Source organism: Varroa destructor, unplaced genomic scaffold, assembly GCF_002443255.2.
Source record: "Varroa destructor unplaced genomic scaffold, Vdes_3.0 BEIS01000412.1, whole genome shotgun sequence".
Classification (NCBI taxonomy): Eukaryota; Metazoa; Arthropoda; class Arachnida; order Mesostigmata; family Varroidae; genus Varroa; species Varroa destructor.
Genome location: NW_019211865.1, coordinates 38,375 through 59,365, shown reverse-complemented (window position 1 = coordinate 59,365; position 20,991 = coordinate 38,375). Strand labels below are relative to the sequence as shown.

At 37.0% G+C, this 20,991-nt stretch overlaps 1 protein-coding gene across 8 annotated transcripts in view; it reads left to right on the top strand.

The window, feature by feature from the left end:
• The window catches only part of NELF-B (negative elongation factor B), a 42,664-nt gene extending 23,154 nt beyond the window's left edge, over positions 1-19,510 (top strand). For all 8 annotated transcript variants that reach the window (XM_022816703.2, XM_086976339.1, XM_086976340.1 and 5 more), the window contains 5 exons: positions 5,073-5,216; positions 7,090-7,206; positions 11,251-11,396; positions 16,327-16,417; positions 18,975-19,510. In XM_022816703.2, the coding sequence (XP_022672438.1) occupies positions 5,073-5,216; positions 7,090-7,206; positions 11,251-11,396; positions 16,327-16,417; positions 18,975-19,115 (639 nt within the window). In that variant the 3' untranslated portion in view covers positions 19,116-19,510. The remainder of the gene's footprint in view (positions 1-5,072; positions 5,217-7,089; positions 7,207-11,250; positions 11,397-16,326; positions 16,418-18,974) is intronic.
• Positions 19,511-20,991: the final 1,481 nt, after the last annotated feature.

Here is a 20,991-nt window from a genome sequence, read left to right as displayed (position 1 = left end):
TTTACGCAACACAATTTTCATACTGATAATATATCAGTATAGACGATGCTGGTGATTGCCTTGGTGCAACGCTGTTTTGAAACATGCAAAATGAGAAAAAGGTTCGATTAACCAAATTAACAATCCGCTTTATGTAAAGCATTATAGGGTAAAAATGTTTCCCAGAATTAGTATTTAGTGAACCACAAAAATCAGATTCATCAAACGACTTCAAGGGGTCGTTTCTGGATGACACAAGTCGTCTACCCAAAACCTCGTAGAGTACAAGACGAAAATGGTTGACAGATTCCGACCCGCGCCTATTTTATCTTATTTCTGATTTGCTTAAATTTGATTTACTGGTTTAATAGCGGGTGAAAAGAGCCGGGATTGGCCCGGTAGCAGACGAGGAGCAGTCGGTACTGCCGGGATCGTAAGCGTCTATATCTGATGAAGGGTTAAAGTATCTCATATCTTGTAGCAGGATGGTACATCACCTCATACTAACAGAGTAGTGTAAGGCTAACTGCTTCAGAGTATGAGCATGTTCCGAAATGAGCACATACGGCTGTCGCACAACCGCGGTTTAGGTTTTGATTCGGTAGATTATTATGCATGGAGTGTCATTAAGAAAACCTAACGCACCATTCCAAAATAACGTCAATCGTCTCACTTGCACTATCATACATTGTCAATGGTAATTATATTGAATAACCGTCAAAAATGACTTTTTCAGCATATGAAAACATTTTGATAAAATATGTGCAACATAATAAGGAGCTGAGTTTAGATGAGCCTTCTGTTAATATATGTATATTTTACACACAAGACAATAATTGAAGATTCTCTTAGTAAACGTAGTAGCCTTTATGAGAATAAGTTATCAATTCCTTCTGGTGGCTTGCGGCCTTTTCTACAATGGCTTACTTTGTGGTGCAAGAAAGGTCCATCTCTCATTCAACCTTCGATTGCTTTAGACGAACGTCAACAAGCTAAATTGCATTAAAAAATGAGTTAACAGCACTCCAAATTAATAACTTAAGCAGCTTTCTGCTTGCGTACAGATAGGCGCAGTAGTGTTCTATGAATTCATTTTAAGACCATTCGGAGGATGGTTCTTTGAAATTCGAACTAAAAACTAGCACGACGCAGTCTCACATACAATGGCAGGTCATTCTGCTGTAAAAGATATTTTGCTGCAGGAATGTTTTATCCACATGTCGATCGTTTGGCTAATTTTGATTATACCCTTTTAAGAGCACAATTGTTCTTAGTTAAGCAAAGCGACCATGCCTAGGAGTAGATTAGAAGCTGATAAATAGTAAAAAAAAAAAGTCGGCGCACTTGAAGATAGAGCGATATATCCAGTGATTGACTGAAGACTTGTTTATGATTTAAAACGATAAGTCTAACTTCAATGTTATCTATACGATACGATAATTTCATAACCTATGACCCAGTTCAGCTGATACAGTATTATGCTCTCATCAAATACCACAATTGGACATCAATTTACATGCAAATACATCATAAGCATTTTCGGAACATTAATTGGCTCCATATTCGTAGTGAAGAGGATGTCGACCCTGCATTCGAAAAGACTCGTAAACAACTATATCATGAATATGATAGGCGCGTTGTGACAGTTTAGAAAAAGTTCTAATTCTCACGTGGCCTTTGACGGCTTTACGCGAACATCAATCAGCTGTAGCATTAAATGATGCTATGATGGGTTAACAGTATTCCAAGTTAGAAGATTACAATGGTTTCCGAAACCTACCGGAGTGAGGTACAGACCGTCCCTGTAGCTTCCCAGGTGTTGTTCTACAGACGCAAATTCAGGGTATTTGAGACTGGGGAGATCTATTAGAAAATTATAGTCTAAGAAAACTGAAGATTGTGCGGTCAGTAATGCTTTTGTATTCAGGGTAACAACTCCAAAATCCTTAAGCTGTTGATGACAAGCTATATATACATTTAATTCCAATTCTATTAGAGCTCATATAGATTCCACCATTGTCATCTATATTCAAGCCTATATGCGAGCAGAGTTGGCATCAATTTGGAAGTCAAACAAAGCCTTGTCTAAATTAGATTCCGTTAGTGCACTCAAAATCCAAAGGGTTCTTAGACATACATGAGTTTACTATAAGATTGAGAACAAGTGGGCCTACAAAAGTTTGTTTTTTTCGCGAATAATTTGTTTTGAAATCGGTCGTTGAAGGAGCTAGCCGGGAATTTCTACACTCGCCTGCAGGTGATATAAACGTGACCTTCCCTTTCGGATGTAAGGGTCTATTTCAAAATAGGTCCTCCATGGGCTTGAAAACTAAGAGCAAAGCTCACAAACACATGAAAGTAAAAGAAAAAGAACTGATGGCGAAGTCGTCTAATGGCTAAAATTACGAAACGTCCGGTGATTCAGGGATTCCAAGGGGAAACATAATCATGCGGGTAAAAAGGGTTTAATAGTTAAGCCTGCCGCAGGCGACTCAATTTGATAGAGCATGCTTAAACGAGATCAGGAAAATCTCTTAAGAAACTAAAGGCCAGACAATATTACTGAGTTTCCCCTATAACAACATAGCACACAGTTCAATGTATTTGTTCATCCTCTATGCAATCTCTCAAGAAAGAATGCTTAAAAATGCTAGAATAGAAATGAAACGAGAACCTATCCAAGATTATCAGGAGGGTAAAAAAGAGGAGAAAAATGGAGGTGAAAGTGGAGAAGCAGACAGTTATGTGAAGCGACTGCATAGTATGTATTTTTTTTTATCAGCATTACAAGAGTAACTTTTAAGCTTGGACCCCATTTTACGGAATCTAAATGGGAATATGGTTTCGGGTCTCCCAATTAGTATGTCAGTGCACTCTTCCATACCTCAATAAAAACAACTTTAAGAATATATCTCTATTATGGCAGTCTTCTGCATATGCCAACCGATTTTTCTTGAAACGCTAGAACCTTTGCGGTATGTATTAATCCTAGTAGATCGACATAAGTCACACGCTTGAAGTATAGGTAATCTAAGTTCATATGGGAGGTAGTCAGTGCGGGAGCTAATTCAGGATCGGCGTTCAAATCCTCCAGTTTCATAGTTTTTACAAATTTAAAGGTTTTGGTGCGCAACGTCTGTAAAGGAATCGCGGATGACATCATTCTGTCAAGCTGATTGAAACTCATGAGACAACAAAAAGGTTACCAATACCTCGTTGTAGGCCTTAGCATACTAAGTCTATGCTGTTCCGTCATATATCCTTTATCGATTTTTTTTTTACCTTACAAATATTTTTGATCGATTTTTAGCAGGTTGCATTCAACTTACTTAGCTTATGTTATTTCAAACTGCTAAATGCTGGGATCTACCCTAACAAGAGTTAATTAGATGGCAGACTCATTTCTTGGTAGTGGATTGTTTGGCGCTATTTTATACACATTGGTGCACACATAGCCCCATAGGAAACAACCGGAAGGTATTCAATCACAGAGCCAGTGCGACTACTCGGGTGTCACCGCAGCGCAACGAGATCAGCAGGCCTGGAAACGTTCAAAACAGTTTGACAGCCTCTCGGGCGTAATCTCGAATTAAAGGCACTAAGAACTAAAACAATGTTCTCATTGCGGCTTACGAACAACATAGTGTTTGCAATTGCCGTTTCGTTAACGGTAAGATGCTCAACACGTTCAAAGAAAAAGGACAGTGACCTCTGCTCTACAAGCTCTCTGCACCATATCGTGATTCTTTGATAGTTAAGTCGTTGGTCAAAGCTCACCTTTTTGTTTCTGTTCTCTGAGCCCCAAATGCAACAATTTATTTAGCTAGCTGCTGAGAATGAGCTTTATCAGCGAGAATATGATCAAAAGAATCAGTGATCAGCGAATAAACGACGTTTGTGATGGTCTTGAGCTTTCAATTGATGACTTTATTCTAGTACGTAAGAATAAAGATGCCGGTTTCGCTTTAAATGCATCACGAAGTGCCCCTCATTTGGCCGGGTTCTTGGACCGGCATCCGCACTAATTAATACTGTAGCAATGCTGTGCTTTTGTTTGTCTCCCTGGCGTTTCTTGATCAATAGCCTCGTGTCGTCCGTATTCTGTGCGACGCTTGTGACATTTAGTCGACTTTCATTTTCGGTGGAAAAGCAAACGCTGTTTTGAACTACTAACGTTTCACTGCCGCGAACCGCAAGATTTACTGTGTCGGTGTTTCGGCAGGCTACATTTACAAGTTTACAAACACTATTAAATGTCGTTTTAACTACTTCTCGTATAAGAACGTTGTGGCAACCCCATATTTGGAAAAATAGGGTTTCCTTGCTCGTCTTTAGGGTGTTAAAAGGTACAATGATTCAGGCACAGATTTTTTTCCTGCTTACCGCCTCTGTTAGCCCTTCAAACTATTGCCGTTCCAACCGACCACTTAGAGCCTTTCTTTGTTAACGACTTCAGTACGTACGCTCTTATATGCGGTTTACCATTAATTTAAACCACTTTCCGATGCGACTAAGGTGCACTGACCTCAGTAAAGCGAAAAAAAGAAATTGGAAAACCATATGATCAGGATGTGAGAGTAAAGTACCTGTTTAGTAAGATATGTCGAATAGGTAATTATTTCTGAATACTATTGTTGTTCAGTAAATAAGACATTGAAAATATGCAAATATTTTTACGAAATCACTAGCATTTCATCAATAAGCAGCAGGTCGTCTTATATTATACCCAAGCTACAATCCATGTTTTTAGGTCTTGTTGATTAACATAATACAGCTGAATCTAGCAAATCAAAATATGTATAGTCAAATAGTTCTTCTAGATCTTGCTTACTCTATCAATCATATACCATGATTATGAGCGACAGACTTTCGTTTAGCAAGTGTGTCTTTCCCTTATCTTTGATATTCGAGCCATGATGTTTGGTAAAAACCGAAAGAGAATCGTGATGCATTAATCTTCTGGTCGGTCGTTTGTATTGCGGATCTCGCCAGATTATATTAATGTCGAAAATGTGATTTAGTAAAAAAAAGATTCTTATTGTTTACTACAAATTGAAAGAGTTTTTAACAAAGATTTTAAATTAAAATTCCAGGTGGTAACCAAGTTTCTTCCATCAATGATGTCCTTGATGGTCGATGACCTAGTGAGACAGTTAAATTCACGTCTCCCCCAAGACGATCGCGAAACAGCCATTACAACAATTGAACATTCTGGACCTCCGCCTGATGCGTACCAGGTTAGACTTCAAGAAGATACAGTGTTGCCCATTTGCTTAACTGTTGACTCAAACCGTTCGAAGTGTATGTCGCTTAGTTCTTCTATCAACGAGGAATCGTACTAATAGGAAAATGCTTGACATTTGATGAAAATACGACGGCTATAGCCAAATTATATAAAGAATATAAAGAGAATATTGATCAATACATTAGGTTATTATTTCTGCGGTTTTTAAAGTATTTGCAGTTAAATTGAAACTTGATAGGTTCCTTTTCTGTACTGTTTAGCATTTGCTATGCTATTAAGTTCGTTAGTGACAGTTCTATGAAGTTAACAAACTCTAGGGGTCGAACAACGTTGGGTGATAGTTTCTTCGTCATTTCGGGGTTGCAGCTTTTGCTACGAAAATAAGCAGCATTCATTCTGCGGTAAAGACTCATTCTTGGCTCTATTACGTGAAAATTATCACGGTTAGCTTAGAAACTTATCGGAAGTTCTGCTCGAAATTTGCCGCATCACGCGACGGGCTTTCAATGAACTAAGCTATTATTGTTAACAGCATGATAATATGCATGAAATGAGAGTGATTTCTGCATTAAATTGCTAAAAGAAAAGAAGATCCTTTATGACATTGACCAATCCAGAAAAAAATAGTTCAGTTCCGAACAACCCTCGTTCACCACACTCCGAAAAAGATGCCTTACGATAAACCTCACAATGAAAAAATAAACGCAGATTGTGACTTGCATTCGCTTGTGGAATGACTTAGGAAAGAAGTAGGAAAGGTACACGAAGAGCGAAGACATATTGTTATATGATAGTATCAGGCCCAATGTCCTATCGCAAATTTGTTTCCTTTTTTATTATAATCGTTTTCCGCTTAAAAAGAACAACTGATCGACTCAACGCCGATGTTAACAAAAATTGCTAAATAGGTCAATACCGCTTTGTTTTGGCTAGAAATCCATTTTTCGTCCGGAGAATAGAGACACCCCAAACAGCTTATGTTGAACACGAGGGGCTGCTGTCCTCTACAAGCTAAAAGCGAAACAATGTATAGTTAATAGTTAGTAAAGTAAGCGGATAGGTTTACTGACAGAAACGAAACGTTTAACTTTTTATTTAAACGGACGTTTAAATAAATATGGATCTAATGGCTCCAATTGTAACTTTGATACATGTTTACTGTTTTTTCTTGACTTCAGACCACAAAGAAGGGACTCTTCATATACAACAAATACACTAGTCATGATGACATATCGCCTTAAATGAGAGAAAAATTTATATAAGCTATAATAGCTCAGATGAATAGGCATCCAGCAAACTTCGCCTCTAAAAATATGGTAGCTGGTTTAGGTGTTTTACGAAAAAAAAGTTTTAGACGAAAGTGTCAAGTAGGGAAAGGATATAACTTGAATGACAAGAACTTAAGTAACAAACGCTGTCATATAGCGAATCGTAAACGTGAGTATGTGTTTCAGCTCGACAAACTTGGATGACTGATCATGTTGGAATAGAGGAGCCACCCACACTTCCAAATTAGCCCAGTTATCCTTAACCTAGTTTTGTTTATGCGAATACAATTTATTATCATAATAATCCTAATACTTAGAAATAATATCCTAATACTTAGTAACAATGTTACGTAAGTAATAGTAACGCAGCGCAATAACAAAATCGTTTGCAAAAAAAAAATTGAATATGTATCCTTTTTCACGTTTCCATTCAAATTTTTTTGCCATTACAGTTCGTAGCATAAAGATGAGCAATACTCGCATAAAAAATATCAGTCACCTTATGTGAAAGATACCGTGTCAAATAAAGCTATAGTAAAAGGTATTACAAATCGACGAGAGTTCTTCAACACTAATTTCTGAATCCTCTGATTCTAGGCTTATATAAACGAAAGTGGAGTGGCGTGCATACTTGCGTGTTATTATACACTGCATACTGTTCGAACACGCGACAGAACGGGACTGATGCGAGTTCTTGGAGTGCTCTCCGGCGAGGTAAGGTTGAGGGAAAGATGGACCAAGAAATTAACCATGTCTTCTACTTTGGAAATGCCCGACCACATACACCTTTATTCACCTAGCAGAAACTTACAAGAACTTGGGTAGAACATTTTAATGCATCGCCCGGATCTTGCATTACGAAACTATTCTCTGTGTCACTCTCTGCAATACATTCTTACCAATATTAATTTAGTTTCAATGGAGGAATTACAAAAATCGTTTTCCGTATACAGAAACCGTCGAAGTTCTACAGTAATAGGATTGTAGTGTTACCAGAAAGACAGCACAAAGTCTACGACCAAAATGGCGCATATTTAATTTAGTTTAGATTTTTTTAAAATATAAAAATATTTTCTTCAATTTTAGCTCAAAAACCGTTAATGCTTTATTGAAACGTATGTCAGTGGCTCATACTGAGCCATTTTATGGAGCTATATATATATATATATATATATATAATTGCATTATGCCAATAAACTCGTCACAATTTCTGACAATGACACGTTGTTGACACCAACGACATGGAGTACAACTAAAGTAAAAATATATAGCTTTTATTTAATTTATTTTATTATCCATTTAATTTATCTAGATACGTATTTCTAGAAAATTGACTTGAATCTCTTTGCAAAATATCGACAGAATCCAGTTATGCATCTGCTTGAAGTCCAGTAGTCTTTAAAGCCCCGCATCACCTTGATTCGTATAGGGGACTTTTATAAGACGGAGTTGGTTTCAATTTACCTCTGAAAACGTAGCTTAGAGGCCGGCAGAATTGTGGTGAAAAATGAAAAGCTGGTTATCTTGCATTTTAATGTTCAACAGAAGTTCGTAACTCTCCCATATATCCCTAGTTTTCAAAACTTCGTTTTCAAAATGCAAATTGTGCTAAATTTCTGCTCAACAAATCCTGAATGTTTGATAGTATGAAAATTTTAAAGTAACGTCACTTTGCTAGAGAAAAAGTGGCCTATACAAACCGCCTAACCCTATTTCTGTGCTTGCTTTTTTACAAGGCGACGACAATGCAGAACTATGTCTAAAGATGTTTCCGGATCATTGCTTGTGTTACACCACATGAAAATTGTAAGATCATGTTGGATGCGCAGCTGAAACCTGCGAACTATATGATGGAAAGGGCGGGCCAACCTCGTTACATATGCCTCCTAATCCCCGAATAACCTTTTCATACATAAATAAACATATAGAGGAGGAAAAAAGCACAGAGGGTGGGTTAGTGAAAAACTCATCGGAAGAAGAGATTAGTGGTCGAGGGAAATCAGAAGTTCGCACTTGACTGTGGGAGAAATCAATACCTCTTCATTATTACCTCAACATAAGGAGCGATTATTTCATTATCTACATAGCTCAGCTACATACGTGGCTTTACTTAATCGTTTTCCAATGAAATGTTTACTCCCTTTTGATAATCTTGTACGATTGATTGTAACGGAGAGCCATTGAACATTAACTACAGAAGTAATCTTTCTTTAAGGCAACCCGGAACGATATGTAAATTGCTCTGGAATGAATTGTAAACTGGAATAGACAAAGGAGCGCATTTTTACGCTAAGCAGTCTTACTTTTTTACAATGAATTTCAAAGTACTCTAATATGTAAGAAAGGAATAAAGTACTTTTATTGGAAAAGAGGAAGCCCACGCTAAACGAAAGGTAAAGAACAAAGGTGCGGTTTGCGCTTCACATAGATGCATAAGAAATTTTGATGACTTAGTCTGTGCACAAAAAGCAGGAATTGCCATCCTCATGAATGATTCTTCAAATGCTTCTGGCAGCCTTGAAACAGTATTTAATAAGAGTGGATTTTAAATTCGTTTGGACAATAAAAAATAAGCAATGAAGATATTCTTGAACCCTGCGATTAACTAACGAGGTCCTGTTCGTACATAATTGAACATAATTTTCTTTATAAATTAAATTTATTTACCAACTCATAGGTTGGTAGGTGGGGTTCATGACTTTACGGGACGCGAATAATAATGATACGCCTTGTTCAAAGTTTCTTTGCAGTGCTATGGGTATGTACAGGACAAGCGTCTATTTTTAAGTATTGTTTCATGGTCGCTTGTGCAACGTACGGAAGACTCTTGATAGAAATAGGCTATTAGAAACTGTTTTTTGGCCAGAAATTATGGCAAAATGTTGCCGCATGAATCAGTAGTGGAAATGCTTACTGTTATGATCTAACGTCTTATTAATGACACTGAACCTAGTAATAACTGATATTTTTCGCGCAAATAAATTTGAAAGCAGTACGCATCACGTATGCTTTTTCATTTCTTGAAACCATCCGTAGGTCAACGTATGTGTTTGCTTAGTGTATAAAATTTGATATTGTAGGATAGACGAGCTTACAATCTAGCTAGAGCAGCGTGTTAATCGAGAAACGATATCTACATATCTGCGTATCTATATATCTATATATATATATCTGCGTATTTTAGGTTAACTGCAATGCGTATATATTTCTACATGATGTGCATACATTAATTTAAACATAAATATCATTGAATTTGTGTATGAAATATACATGGAAGGTGGCAGTTTTGTGCCCTGAGCATAACCCAAAGCAGCTCTGACGGTAGGAAATATTCAATTTCCTAGCGACCTCAATACAAGTAATACAGTTATTGGGAAAGTTTCAAGTTTACGCGTATCGGTCGATTGCTGACGTCGAAGCATCTTGAATCGGTAGCTCAGTCGAATGTTGACTTACATGTGGAATGTTAAGTTAAAGAAACGCTAAAACATTAACTTTTCCGATCTGAACTGCACGGCCAATAACTGTACTTTAGTGCTTCTTGTCGGTATGTAGACGATCTGGGCATCGGGTACGGGTGAGTGGTCTTGTAAGTGGGGGTCATTCATTCCAGCTACAATGGGTTGTAATATTGGTCTCCTGCTAGTAAACTCAACTTTCTATTTCTTCTTGTGCACTTGCAATACTTGGCCAGGTGCCAGCGTATCTGAAATATGCCTGCCACTTGAATATTGCTTGGAAAATTTATGAGAGGAAATACAGAGGTTTTGAGCACTCTATATGTACGGCGTGTGGCGTATCACTAGTTTTAGACCACTGTTTCTTCAAGTGTAAATAGTAGCTTGGAAAGGGTCTTTAGGAAGCAATGGGGGATTTGGTTTCGCTGCAGCATTTTGTCGTCCAGCGAATATGTAGATTCGGAGAAGATACTGAATACATACTTTTTAATATCATCTGCAGTTAACGTTTCATACTAATGGGGTTTAGTGAGTCGTTCGCAGTGATTCCTCTACGAAGACGATTATGAGTCATTTTTGGGCCATCGCTTTACAGAATCCTACGCTCTTTAATTACCCGGCTGCTCTATTAAACTTCTTTCACTAGGTATAAAATCTTATGCTGATTTTTATTCTTCTAGTGGCATATGTAATCTACAACTGTATTTTTCAAGTAAGTAGGACGTATGCATCAGTTAGTAGGTGAATTGGTCGACTTAAATTTTCATACCTTCTGTTTACGTCCCCGCCGTCCTCAAGGAGCATCTGTTAGATTATTCAGTCCAGGGCGAACTTTGTTAACGCTTATTTGTTTGTATAGTGTAGTTGTTTTTTGAAATTGCTTTGCTCATTATGCACAAACCCAGGTATGCAAACTTGGAGATATTTGCATGCAAAAATAGTATTCAGAGACAATCGGGTTGTAAACACTTGAGCGTCTGAAACTCCGTCGCCACTACATAGCACAATTTCGAGGAAAGGTGTATTTAATTAGTGAATGATGCGCACGGTGCAATTTGTAATAAACTATGCGAGGTCATCTTAGGTAGCGAAAACGAGGAATACAGTTTCTTCTGATCTGGTATGCTCAATATCTCCCAGCCGGTACGCAACGTGTCTAAATAACATTGTCATTCTGTCATCGTTCTAAAAGTATAAAAACCCGTTTATTATTCGATGACCTGTCCTTCTGAAGTCAGCATAGGTATATCTGTTCACTGGATTAGAAAGCTATGGTAACATTGCAAAATGTATTTTTCAGGGACCTGCCTACTCGGACGTTTTTTTGCACACACTTGTTGGCCACCTGGTGTGTCATCTGGCTGAGGAGTTTGCTCATGAGGACTTCTGCACAGTGATTTTCGACGAGTTTTTTCTCACGGCTTTAGCGCGCGAAAACGTCCTAAGGTTTGTTGAAGTTCAACTCAATTCGCAATTATATTATACCAATTGTCTTTGTGTTCTGAATTAATAATTAACACTAAGCTTTTCTCATGTCCATTAAATTATGTTGTTACCTGACATTGTATTTAATAATATTAGGTAATACTGCTGCCTATGTGACACTGTTGATACTAATATTTCCTATGTGGGTGACATGTTGTACCACAACCTGTCATGACAATGACCTGCAGGAAGGCCTACTTAATTAAATATAAAAGTATATATATTATTATTAGTTATATATATATATATTTTTTTTTTTTTCGCACCACTAGATATTTCATTGAATCCTGTCTTAAATTTCTCTACGAAAATTTTCATCCAGCGCATGAGCATACCGGTTCTTTAGAGTTCTGGCACCCAAAGTACGTTTATGAAACGCTAACTTTGCACGAGCAAGACACTCGAATTGCTTTGTAATCAAATATTCTTATGTCAGAATTATTTAGAATGATGCAGTTGGGTCCACATATTCTCGATGTGGAACGAACTCAGGGTTGAATCGGTGCTGTCTTAATAGACGTCAGTTTTTTTTCAAATCGTACCAAATTTTAGCACCTTTGCATCTTCAGTCATTGTATGCTGTTGTTAGTATGGCATATGATTATCATACTGTTTTATAGGCCTGTTGAAGAAGCGCCATATATGTCCTGGAAGATCCGCCCGGGCTAGATCTGCTAGGGGGGAGTTTTTGACACTATACTTAATCTGTGTGTTTTACGTCCCGTAAAGGTCAAGCGTGCTAAAAAATCAGAATATACATACCAAACAAATGTCCTGTCGGGTGGATTACTTTTGACGCAAAAAGGTTGCTGGGCTCCATTGCGCTACCACTGAGTCAGAAGGAGCTAAGTGTCTTTCATATGCCAACCTCTTCAAAACTTTTCTGCTTCAGTCTTTCCTATAATTATCTCAAGCCTGAGAATTTCTCGAGGCCAAGAGAGTTGGTTTTAAGATGCCAAGGTCTATAATAATAATAATGAAAGTCGCTATAGGATACGAAATCACAATTGAGAAAATACTCTATTTGTGTATACGAAGGCGAACAGTCAAACTGTACAGAGAAGAGCAATGGGTTTAAATTTTATTCACGGGTCACTCAGTAATTTCTGGAAAGGTTGGAACTCACCGACTGCGTCATTTGCGGTCACATGGTTCTGTTCCTGAGCAATTCATAAGATTTTCGTCGAATACATTATTGAGTAAGCTCAGAGAGTAGTCGCTCAAGAAGCCACATTAACGGCTTTGGGTTCTGCAAGAGTCGATTCGTAAGTAGGAGAGCTATAACTCCTTTTATTTGCTATGTCACATCAACTTGGTCCTTCGAATTTCTTCAAAGGTAAATCTTCCGCCAGTCGTTCGATGTTCTTATGTGCTGTAGAGATATGTAAAAGCGCGCTGTCCGACAGAACGTTAGGCGCAATGCCCACTTATGCTTGTTGCAAAAACGATAGGGGGCCACTGGCTTTTTTAAAAACAAATCGGATAATCCAGCAATCTGGTAAGATCGAGCAAATTTCCGAAAGTCAACGAAATTCCGCGTTTTTGGTGCCATGTAGTTAAAGGCAGTAGTGTCTCGAGAAACGGTCTTGTCGTTTCCCAAAGTTTTTTGAAAGTATTGGATCCGAACAGTGATAAAGCACTTCGTCGAGAAAAATTCTCTGTAAATATTTTGACAAGATCGCAAATGTAGGTATAGTGCGTTCGCTGTTAAATAGCCCCTTCACATTTCACAAGATTCACTCACACATTAGGGAGACTTTGAAAATCTTAATGAATTAAGGTCTCCCATGCTCATCAATATCGGTTTTGTCTACTAGAAGAAAGTGTTGCTGCAAACGCTTAAGCCATGGGACTTCGATCTACCACGCTTATACGATTGGCTGTCCATCACGGAAAACTGCAGAAAGGCATCGTGGCTTTGTGCCTAGATCTCTTTCAAGCAGAGCTAGAAACCCATGACCCGCCAAACAGACCAATGACCTTATGATCTAAGCCTAGGGCGAACATATGTTGCAGGCTAGCACGCTACGATAGAAAGTAAAACCTTCACGGAATTATTGTTAGGCAGCGTTTGATTTACCCATTTAGTCGTTGCATAGGCTATAGTTTTCCTCTAGGTTGTTGTAGCCCAACGGCCCGTTAAGCAATCTGGTATACACTGCGGAACCCACTGCGACGCCATTTGCACTTTAGCAATACCAACAAATGCGCACAGCGCGTTGGTCGTCTTTCTCTTCCGGTTTTGCTGACGGTCTCATTTACATCCAGGGCGGCAAAGTTCCGGGAAGATTTTTCCCACCACATTGATGGAGTTACAACCATCTTTTGATCAGCACAGTGATTTAGGTAATCGAGCTAGAAACGTGATGCGAGCGTAATGTCTCATCATCTAATGCAGCATCTCTGCGCTACTTTCGCGCGTTTTGAGTTCCTTATCATCTTTGAATCTTGTCTTTCTTCAATTCCTCGAATTTATATTAACCTTTTTATCTAGTTTTATCACGTAGCAAACCTTTATGATTCGAACAGTTTTCACTGTGGTTGTATAGCGTTTATGTCTCCTTGGCTATTCTATTAATAAGCCTTGGTGTACCTTTTTAGACTTTTCCCGATGTAAGAAACTTTTTGTTTCCACTTTCTTTGTTGTTGGTTTCTCAAATTCTACATTATTTGAAGTTATTCAATTGTCTAATTTGCTTGATCGACAACAATTATGTTTGGCTAACGCTAGAAGACTTTATTTATATCAGCTTATAAGCTAAGAACCCGATGATGCGAATAATGTATTGTCATCGTACACTCGTTAGCTCATGGAATTTCTGTTCATTTTGTTGTCTTTTTTAGTACGACGTATTTTATTTATTATACTTAGTAAAGGGATGGCATAAAACGGTAGTGCCACAAACAGTTTGTGTTTCTAAGATATATCTCCGTATGCACCGTAACAAATGATGTTATTTTATTAGGATGATAAAATTCTTCGAACAAGTATTTTTACTTGGTTCTAAAAGTATTTTCTTTTAGATAACTTTTGCTTCGAATATAGAATATGAATTGCTTGCTTTGAATAAAAATTCCTCGCCTGAGCTTTTGCGGGGTAATAAATCAAACCTTTTAAAGTGTATTAATCGTGAAACTTTTGCTACAAGCAAGTTCGCTAGCTCAACTTGCGCTTAATTAAGGAAGCGTAATAATCCGTATCATAGACGTTTTTGTACTTCTAAGCCCTCGTTATTGCGAAAAATAATAAATGTTCGATTATATCATTTTTTAGACATTATGTACACTTCAACCGATGACATTATCATGATCTTTTATATGATCCATTAGATTTCTTTAGACATTTTGAAATACTGGAACACTCAAAACCTTGTTAAAATATTCTCGGAAGTGTAGTGGGAATTTCTCAGACTTAGCAAAACATATTATTCTCTGGGCGTAAGTGGTAGGCAAAAAAATAAATAAAATATTGCCGATGCAGGTTAGCATCACACACTGATACAAACATTGTGTGTACTACAAATTCATACGTTTTCACACTTTTTTCGGTAAAACCCACAATTTACTAGATTATGAAAAAAAATTAATTTACTTTATTGTCATTGTAACATTATTAAGAGCTATAACTAAAAGAACTTAGCAGCGTGGAGTCATGATGTTATAACAACTTCTACATTATATATAGCTACAGGTCACCCTTCCACACTTGTTACAGCTTTATAGATTACTTATTAATCCGCTTCTATATATATTTTAGAAATAACTTAATGTTCTAATTATTGACATTTTAACAATATAATTTTCAAGTTTAAGAGCTATGAATTGAAAAATATTATATTCTTTGTAGACATACATTTTTTACAATATATATTTGTTTTAAGCCCTTAAATGTCATTTCAGGGTGGTATCACCTTTTGGCCGCTAGCCGGAAGCATTTGAAAGAGCGAAAGGTCACGAGCAAAAGCAATTAAATCTCATTAATTATGTGACATACAGGCCCAAGAGAGTGGTATCGTAATATTTGGTCTTGACATTGAGACTACGTTGGTGCGCATGCCTAAATTTTCCACAGGATATTTTATAAAACACACTATTGTTATTTTATCCTTTCGGTATTTTATTATGAGAATAAACTATGTCCATTTCTAAAAAAAAACATTGGAGAAACTGTACTTTAGATACCTTGTGAACAAACGTATTCTCCTTTTATTTTGCGAATGAAACAAGTCATGAATTATATATAAAATAAAAGACTAGTTAAAGGGATCTTAGAAAAATACCTATTGTGCATTGTTGCAACTAACACAAAATCAGTAATGTTAAGTATTTTCTTTAAGGTCTAAAATAATTTAAAAAATTATTCCTTAAAACGCTATTAATAATTTCTAATGAAGTTCTCTACCATAGCGGGACAACTAGTTCTTTTGATTCAGGCCCTAATGGCCATTTTCCCAGACAGCAAGATAGATATCGCATCAAGACTAGCAGCTTTGCGTTTTCAAAAATATTTTTTGCAACACATCCTAAGAAAAGTATAATTAGTTAAAAATCGTTTCCGCCCCCTGGAAAACATCAATGTGTAATCTCGCCAACGGTCTCAGAAGCTTAACTCTATGACTATTTATGACTATATATTTAAAGGCCATAAACTTTTTAAAGTCATAGACAGCCAAATGTGTGGGTTTGTGAGGAAGGTTCGGTGTTTTTGGACTCATGAAGAAGCCATGTAGTAAAATTAGCTCTGAAAACGAACATCCAAATCGCTTTTTTTACGTGGATGCACTCCTATAAGTTATTATACAAATTCCTTAAATTAAGGCGCAACGGTGCTATATTTTCCATAGGCCATATATTATAATCATGTTTTTAAAAAATTTAAAATTTTATGCAGGCATCTGCTTCGGCTCGTATGGCACTCGTTTCATAAGCTGGCTGCCAGCAGGCTGGACATGCTCATGAAGGCCCTTCAAACAATGTGTACGGTAAGGAACTGCAAAATCCATGATACAACCACTAGCAATAATAATATAACTAATTAACATCTCTGCAAGCATAAGACCGCATTTGACTTGATTTATCGGATTGAAGCATTTTATAAGTGACCTGAACAAAGGGAGGAAAATGACGAAAACAGACGTTTGGTCAAATAAGTGGTATGCGGTATATCGTACTAGGATACGTTTTCGGAGACGACTTCCAGCGTATTAACGTCTCTAATAATATAAATCCGCCCCTTGGATCTGCAATTTGAACTCGATTCCGAAAACAACCTCATCGCCACCGATTAAATGCTTTAGACCGGAAATAGGGTTGAACGTCAGCAAGTACACGTGATGCGGCTAAAAAGTAGAACTGTAGTAAAGTAGTCTGTAAAAAGTAGTCAATCTAAACAAAGCAGCGTGTATCACAGATAGCGATTCCCACTAATTTTCCGTTTGCGCACGTCCTCGTATATTGTATTAGGACGTTTCATTGCTCATGAACAGTTATTTTGTGGAACGTAAATCCAAAAAGTTAGTGAGGCCCGGAAGAGTGTTTATAGTAAATGCAAATGAGACTAGAACCACAGAGTGATACTAGGTAACTTGGCAAGTAACCGAACTCTGACGAAAAACAAATGCCGATGTGAACTGGTAATGTTCATTCATATTCAGCAGAATCCCCTCAATGACTGCATGCAGTTTGGTACTTAAAGTCATATATCAACATAGTTGAAACCCTTTATGATGTTTAAGTAAGGAACAGCCACTCACATAGCTCTGACCGAATGGGGCAGTTGTTCAAACTTGAGTTTTCTTAGTCGCAACACTCGGAAAGAGCATAGATTGCAACGGGGTTTTGTTCTAATCATCGCAAACGTTTTCTTAAACAGTTAAGGTTAAATAGGTCACTATAATAATCGCTTGTTACTTTCCTACTGTTAGCGGAATTAACCCGAATCTACTCGTCATATTCTGAAAAAAGCAGTCAAATTTTTTTAGCGCACTTCTTCTTTTCTATCATAATTGGTATTTTTAGTTTCGACAACGTCACTGTATACAGACGCTATATACGAGAAACTGAATCCAAAAATATTAATAACTCTAGATAGAACCTTTATTGATTATAGACTAAATCTAAATCTCAAGTCATTCCCATCGACGCCGCTTAGCGGTACCAAAAATATTAACATAACTAGAAAATCATTGGCAATCACGTCACGACAACCAATACCAACCACCAGTTCGTTCTTATGTGATCAAGGAATAATTTAGAATCTGAGGGCTTGACGTTGATTGAAGGAGGAATGAATTACCAAAGCCTTAGAAGACCAGTAAATCTATATATGTATGTCAATCGACAATTGTACTCTCCCATAATGGCATATTACTTACCTTCCTCACCAATTTTTGCAAATGTGATTTCTTTTGTCTTTGAGATCTTATTAGCAAGGCCTAAAAGCTGGCACCAACAGATGCCAATCAGAATGTAACGGCTTACAATATCAACAAATTCAATCCGAGAAAAATTTTTATGAGTCCTTGAAAAAGAGATCCATGTTATAGCTACCCGGGACGTATAAATATTTTAGCATATATAAAGGCCGACGCCTACCCCCCGCAACGCCGTCCGTGTGTCCTCCAAAAACATTATCTCTTTCTCTCCAAAAATTTAACTTACGTAGCGTTTTTGCTAGGAAATCACCGTTCATTAAATATAAAGCCTTTCAAATTATGTAGGCGTGTTTTTGAATCACTTAGTTGAGAGGTAAAGTGTGCATTTTCTATGCATTGTATTTCCTTGAAGAATAGGAGAAAATATACTATACATATTTATGTCACAAAAGAGGTGCTATATATGTGTTCTAATGTTAAACGAGTATGATCGTCTCCAACTAATGACCGTAGAATAGCCTACGTGAATTCTCTTATTCTGTCAAAAAGTACGAGAGATTAATATAGTCTTGATCGACCAGCCTTGCCTCCATTGCAGAAAAATTATCCATTAGCGAATTCAGATCTTTAAATTCATTCGAGTATGATTCATAGTCATATACATATGAATATAAAACGTTTATTCTACTGCACAACTTAATGACTGAAACTCGGCTAAAAATTTTTTACTCGTTTTATCACTAATTTTTTAGTAATATAGGTATATTTAAACTATGAAAAGCATGCCAAGGCAAGATCATGGATTTATAGCCCTTTGTAAAATTATCATGAGTAATATACTAACAATGTTATTGAGTTGTGTTGAATAAACTGTCTTAATTTTACTTAAAAATGAAGCGACTTATCAGCAGCGTGGCAACAAAGGTCTAGAAAATAAATTTTATTTTTCTAGTGGAATTTATTTCGGGTATCTGGTGTCAGTATTCCCGTCTGTCGAGGCTACAGATTTTCCCGTAACATAGTATACGAGCCTTGATATACCGAAGTGGTTAGGGGAATAAAGAAAAAAATCAGGTGATAAAAGTAAGGAAACCTGATAATCGAAAACTAGGTAAATCGTTGTTCACATTAATTATTCCTTTCTTGATTTGCTTTCGCTTTACAGGGAAATCATAATTTGACACCGTCGTTTGAGCAATTGAAAGAACGTATATCTACTCAGCAAACCTCGATGTCAGCAAGAGTCCCACAACCAACTGATTCCCCCGTATTTCAAGTACCTTGTACTCCTCATCATAGCTACTAAAATTGAAATAAGAAAAGTTGACATTGTCTCCTAGATAGCAAAAGGTTCATATGTACACCAAAATATTGATTTTGCGCAACGGTTTTTTCATTGCAATTTTTGGCTGTTTGTTCGGTAAGACTGTTATATATATATATAACAGTCTGACTGAATATATATATATATATATATATATATATATATATATATATACAATAGGTTCCTTATAACGGTTAGGATTTTAGAACCGATAAAACAATCGTGCTACATTTGCATATTGTTCCACTATTGCTCGATCGCTTCATGAATCAAGACTTAGTACAACATTTTTCTCTAGCTCAACCGTGTCAAACATTGCCGTTTTCAAACCTGGAGCATTCTTATTAATACCATGTATTGAAAATAACCTTAGCTGCGCTAGTTTAATAATAACTTAAGCATATAACATTGCATTGAGTGAAGCAATATTTTGTCGTATCACTTCTGAAATATATTGTTTCTTTAAAGTTATCCACCCCTGGTCCTACTCCCTTTCGAAAATTAGCGTTAAAGCCTTCCTGATAAGTACAATGCAGGTAAAGCACAGACCTCTTTTTTTTTTTTTAATCCGTTTAAGGACTGTGATAATGGTCTTTCTAATAAAGGAATTAAGGCTGAGAAGGTCCTACAAATTCAAACGAATACACTAAGGAAAAATCAGGAAATCAGGAAGATGCATTTTCATTTTCAGAAGTATCTTCCGAGTGTTTGGTACCCAAAACTTATCAAGAACTTTTGTTTTTTCTCTTGTACGTTCGGTATTCAGCCGCATTACCTGATAAGGCTTAATACCAACACGACATAGTGTACCTACTTTCGCATTCAAACCTGGACCACCACGTGATCTAATACCTCTAATAAAGCAGGAAAATACTAGCAATACAAGCAGGAACTACTGCGCTATCACGGAAACGAATATCAGAGAACTTTAATGATCTACAAGTATAACCTCTGTTATATCCATCTGCCCAACCCACAAGTATGATAAAATCCAAGTAAAACTACAGTCACTTTCTAATAAAGAAAGCTTTTCCAATTTTAACGTCAACGTCTATATAGGAGCTGCAATCGTACTATCGGCATAACTTGAAAGTAAAATATTTGTTTTCGACTTTGTTATACATATAGATTACAAGATTCACATTGCAGTATGCATATGGGGTGCCACTATGATGAGAAAACAAACTGTGCATTTTTCCTAGTATATTAGTGTCTGAGCTGGGCATATATAAAGTCTACTAGTTCCGTTGCACTCACTTATCACTAGTCAAGCAAATGTCGTACCAAGAAGTGCACAACGTTACGTTGCGCTTTGCGCAAAGGGTCCCCAAACTTTTGTTCAATTGGAACTCATGTACGTTGTAAAATAGGCTCGCAAGTTAAGTCAGGTGATGTTAAAATAAGATTTCTTTTAAGGTTTACGTATAAGACAGAACAGAATTATAGTTGCTTACACAGTAAAGGATTCAGACCGCGCAACTGCGTCATATGAAATTGCGGTTCTATGGTCTTCCTTTGTGAATCTTCTTCGTGATGAGGTCCAGTAGCCAACGAGAGGTATGACATTATTTGGGCCTATGACCATGTTCCAGATAGTTTTTGAACATTGCTACTATATACCTCGAATTTTAATTTCTAGTAACATTTTTCACCAGATTCTAATACACAAGTCGACGTCTTAGACATATTGCGCTTTGTGAGTCCAACTGAGTACTAAGTTGGCGACCTCTTTAAAATCCTTCAACGTCGTATAAAAAAGCTTAGACAGTCGCTCTAATACATGCATATGCGTCTCGCAGTTGGTACATAATGACGCATAAAGGTTGCAAAATTACAATGGAAGAAATTCAATTTGCTT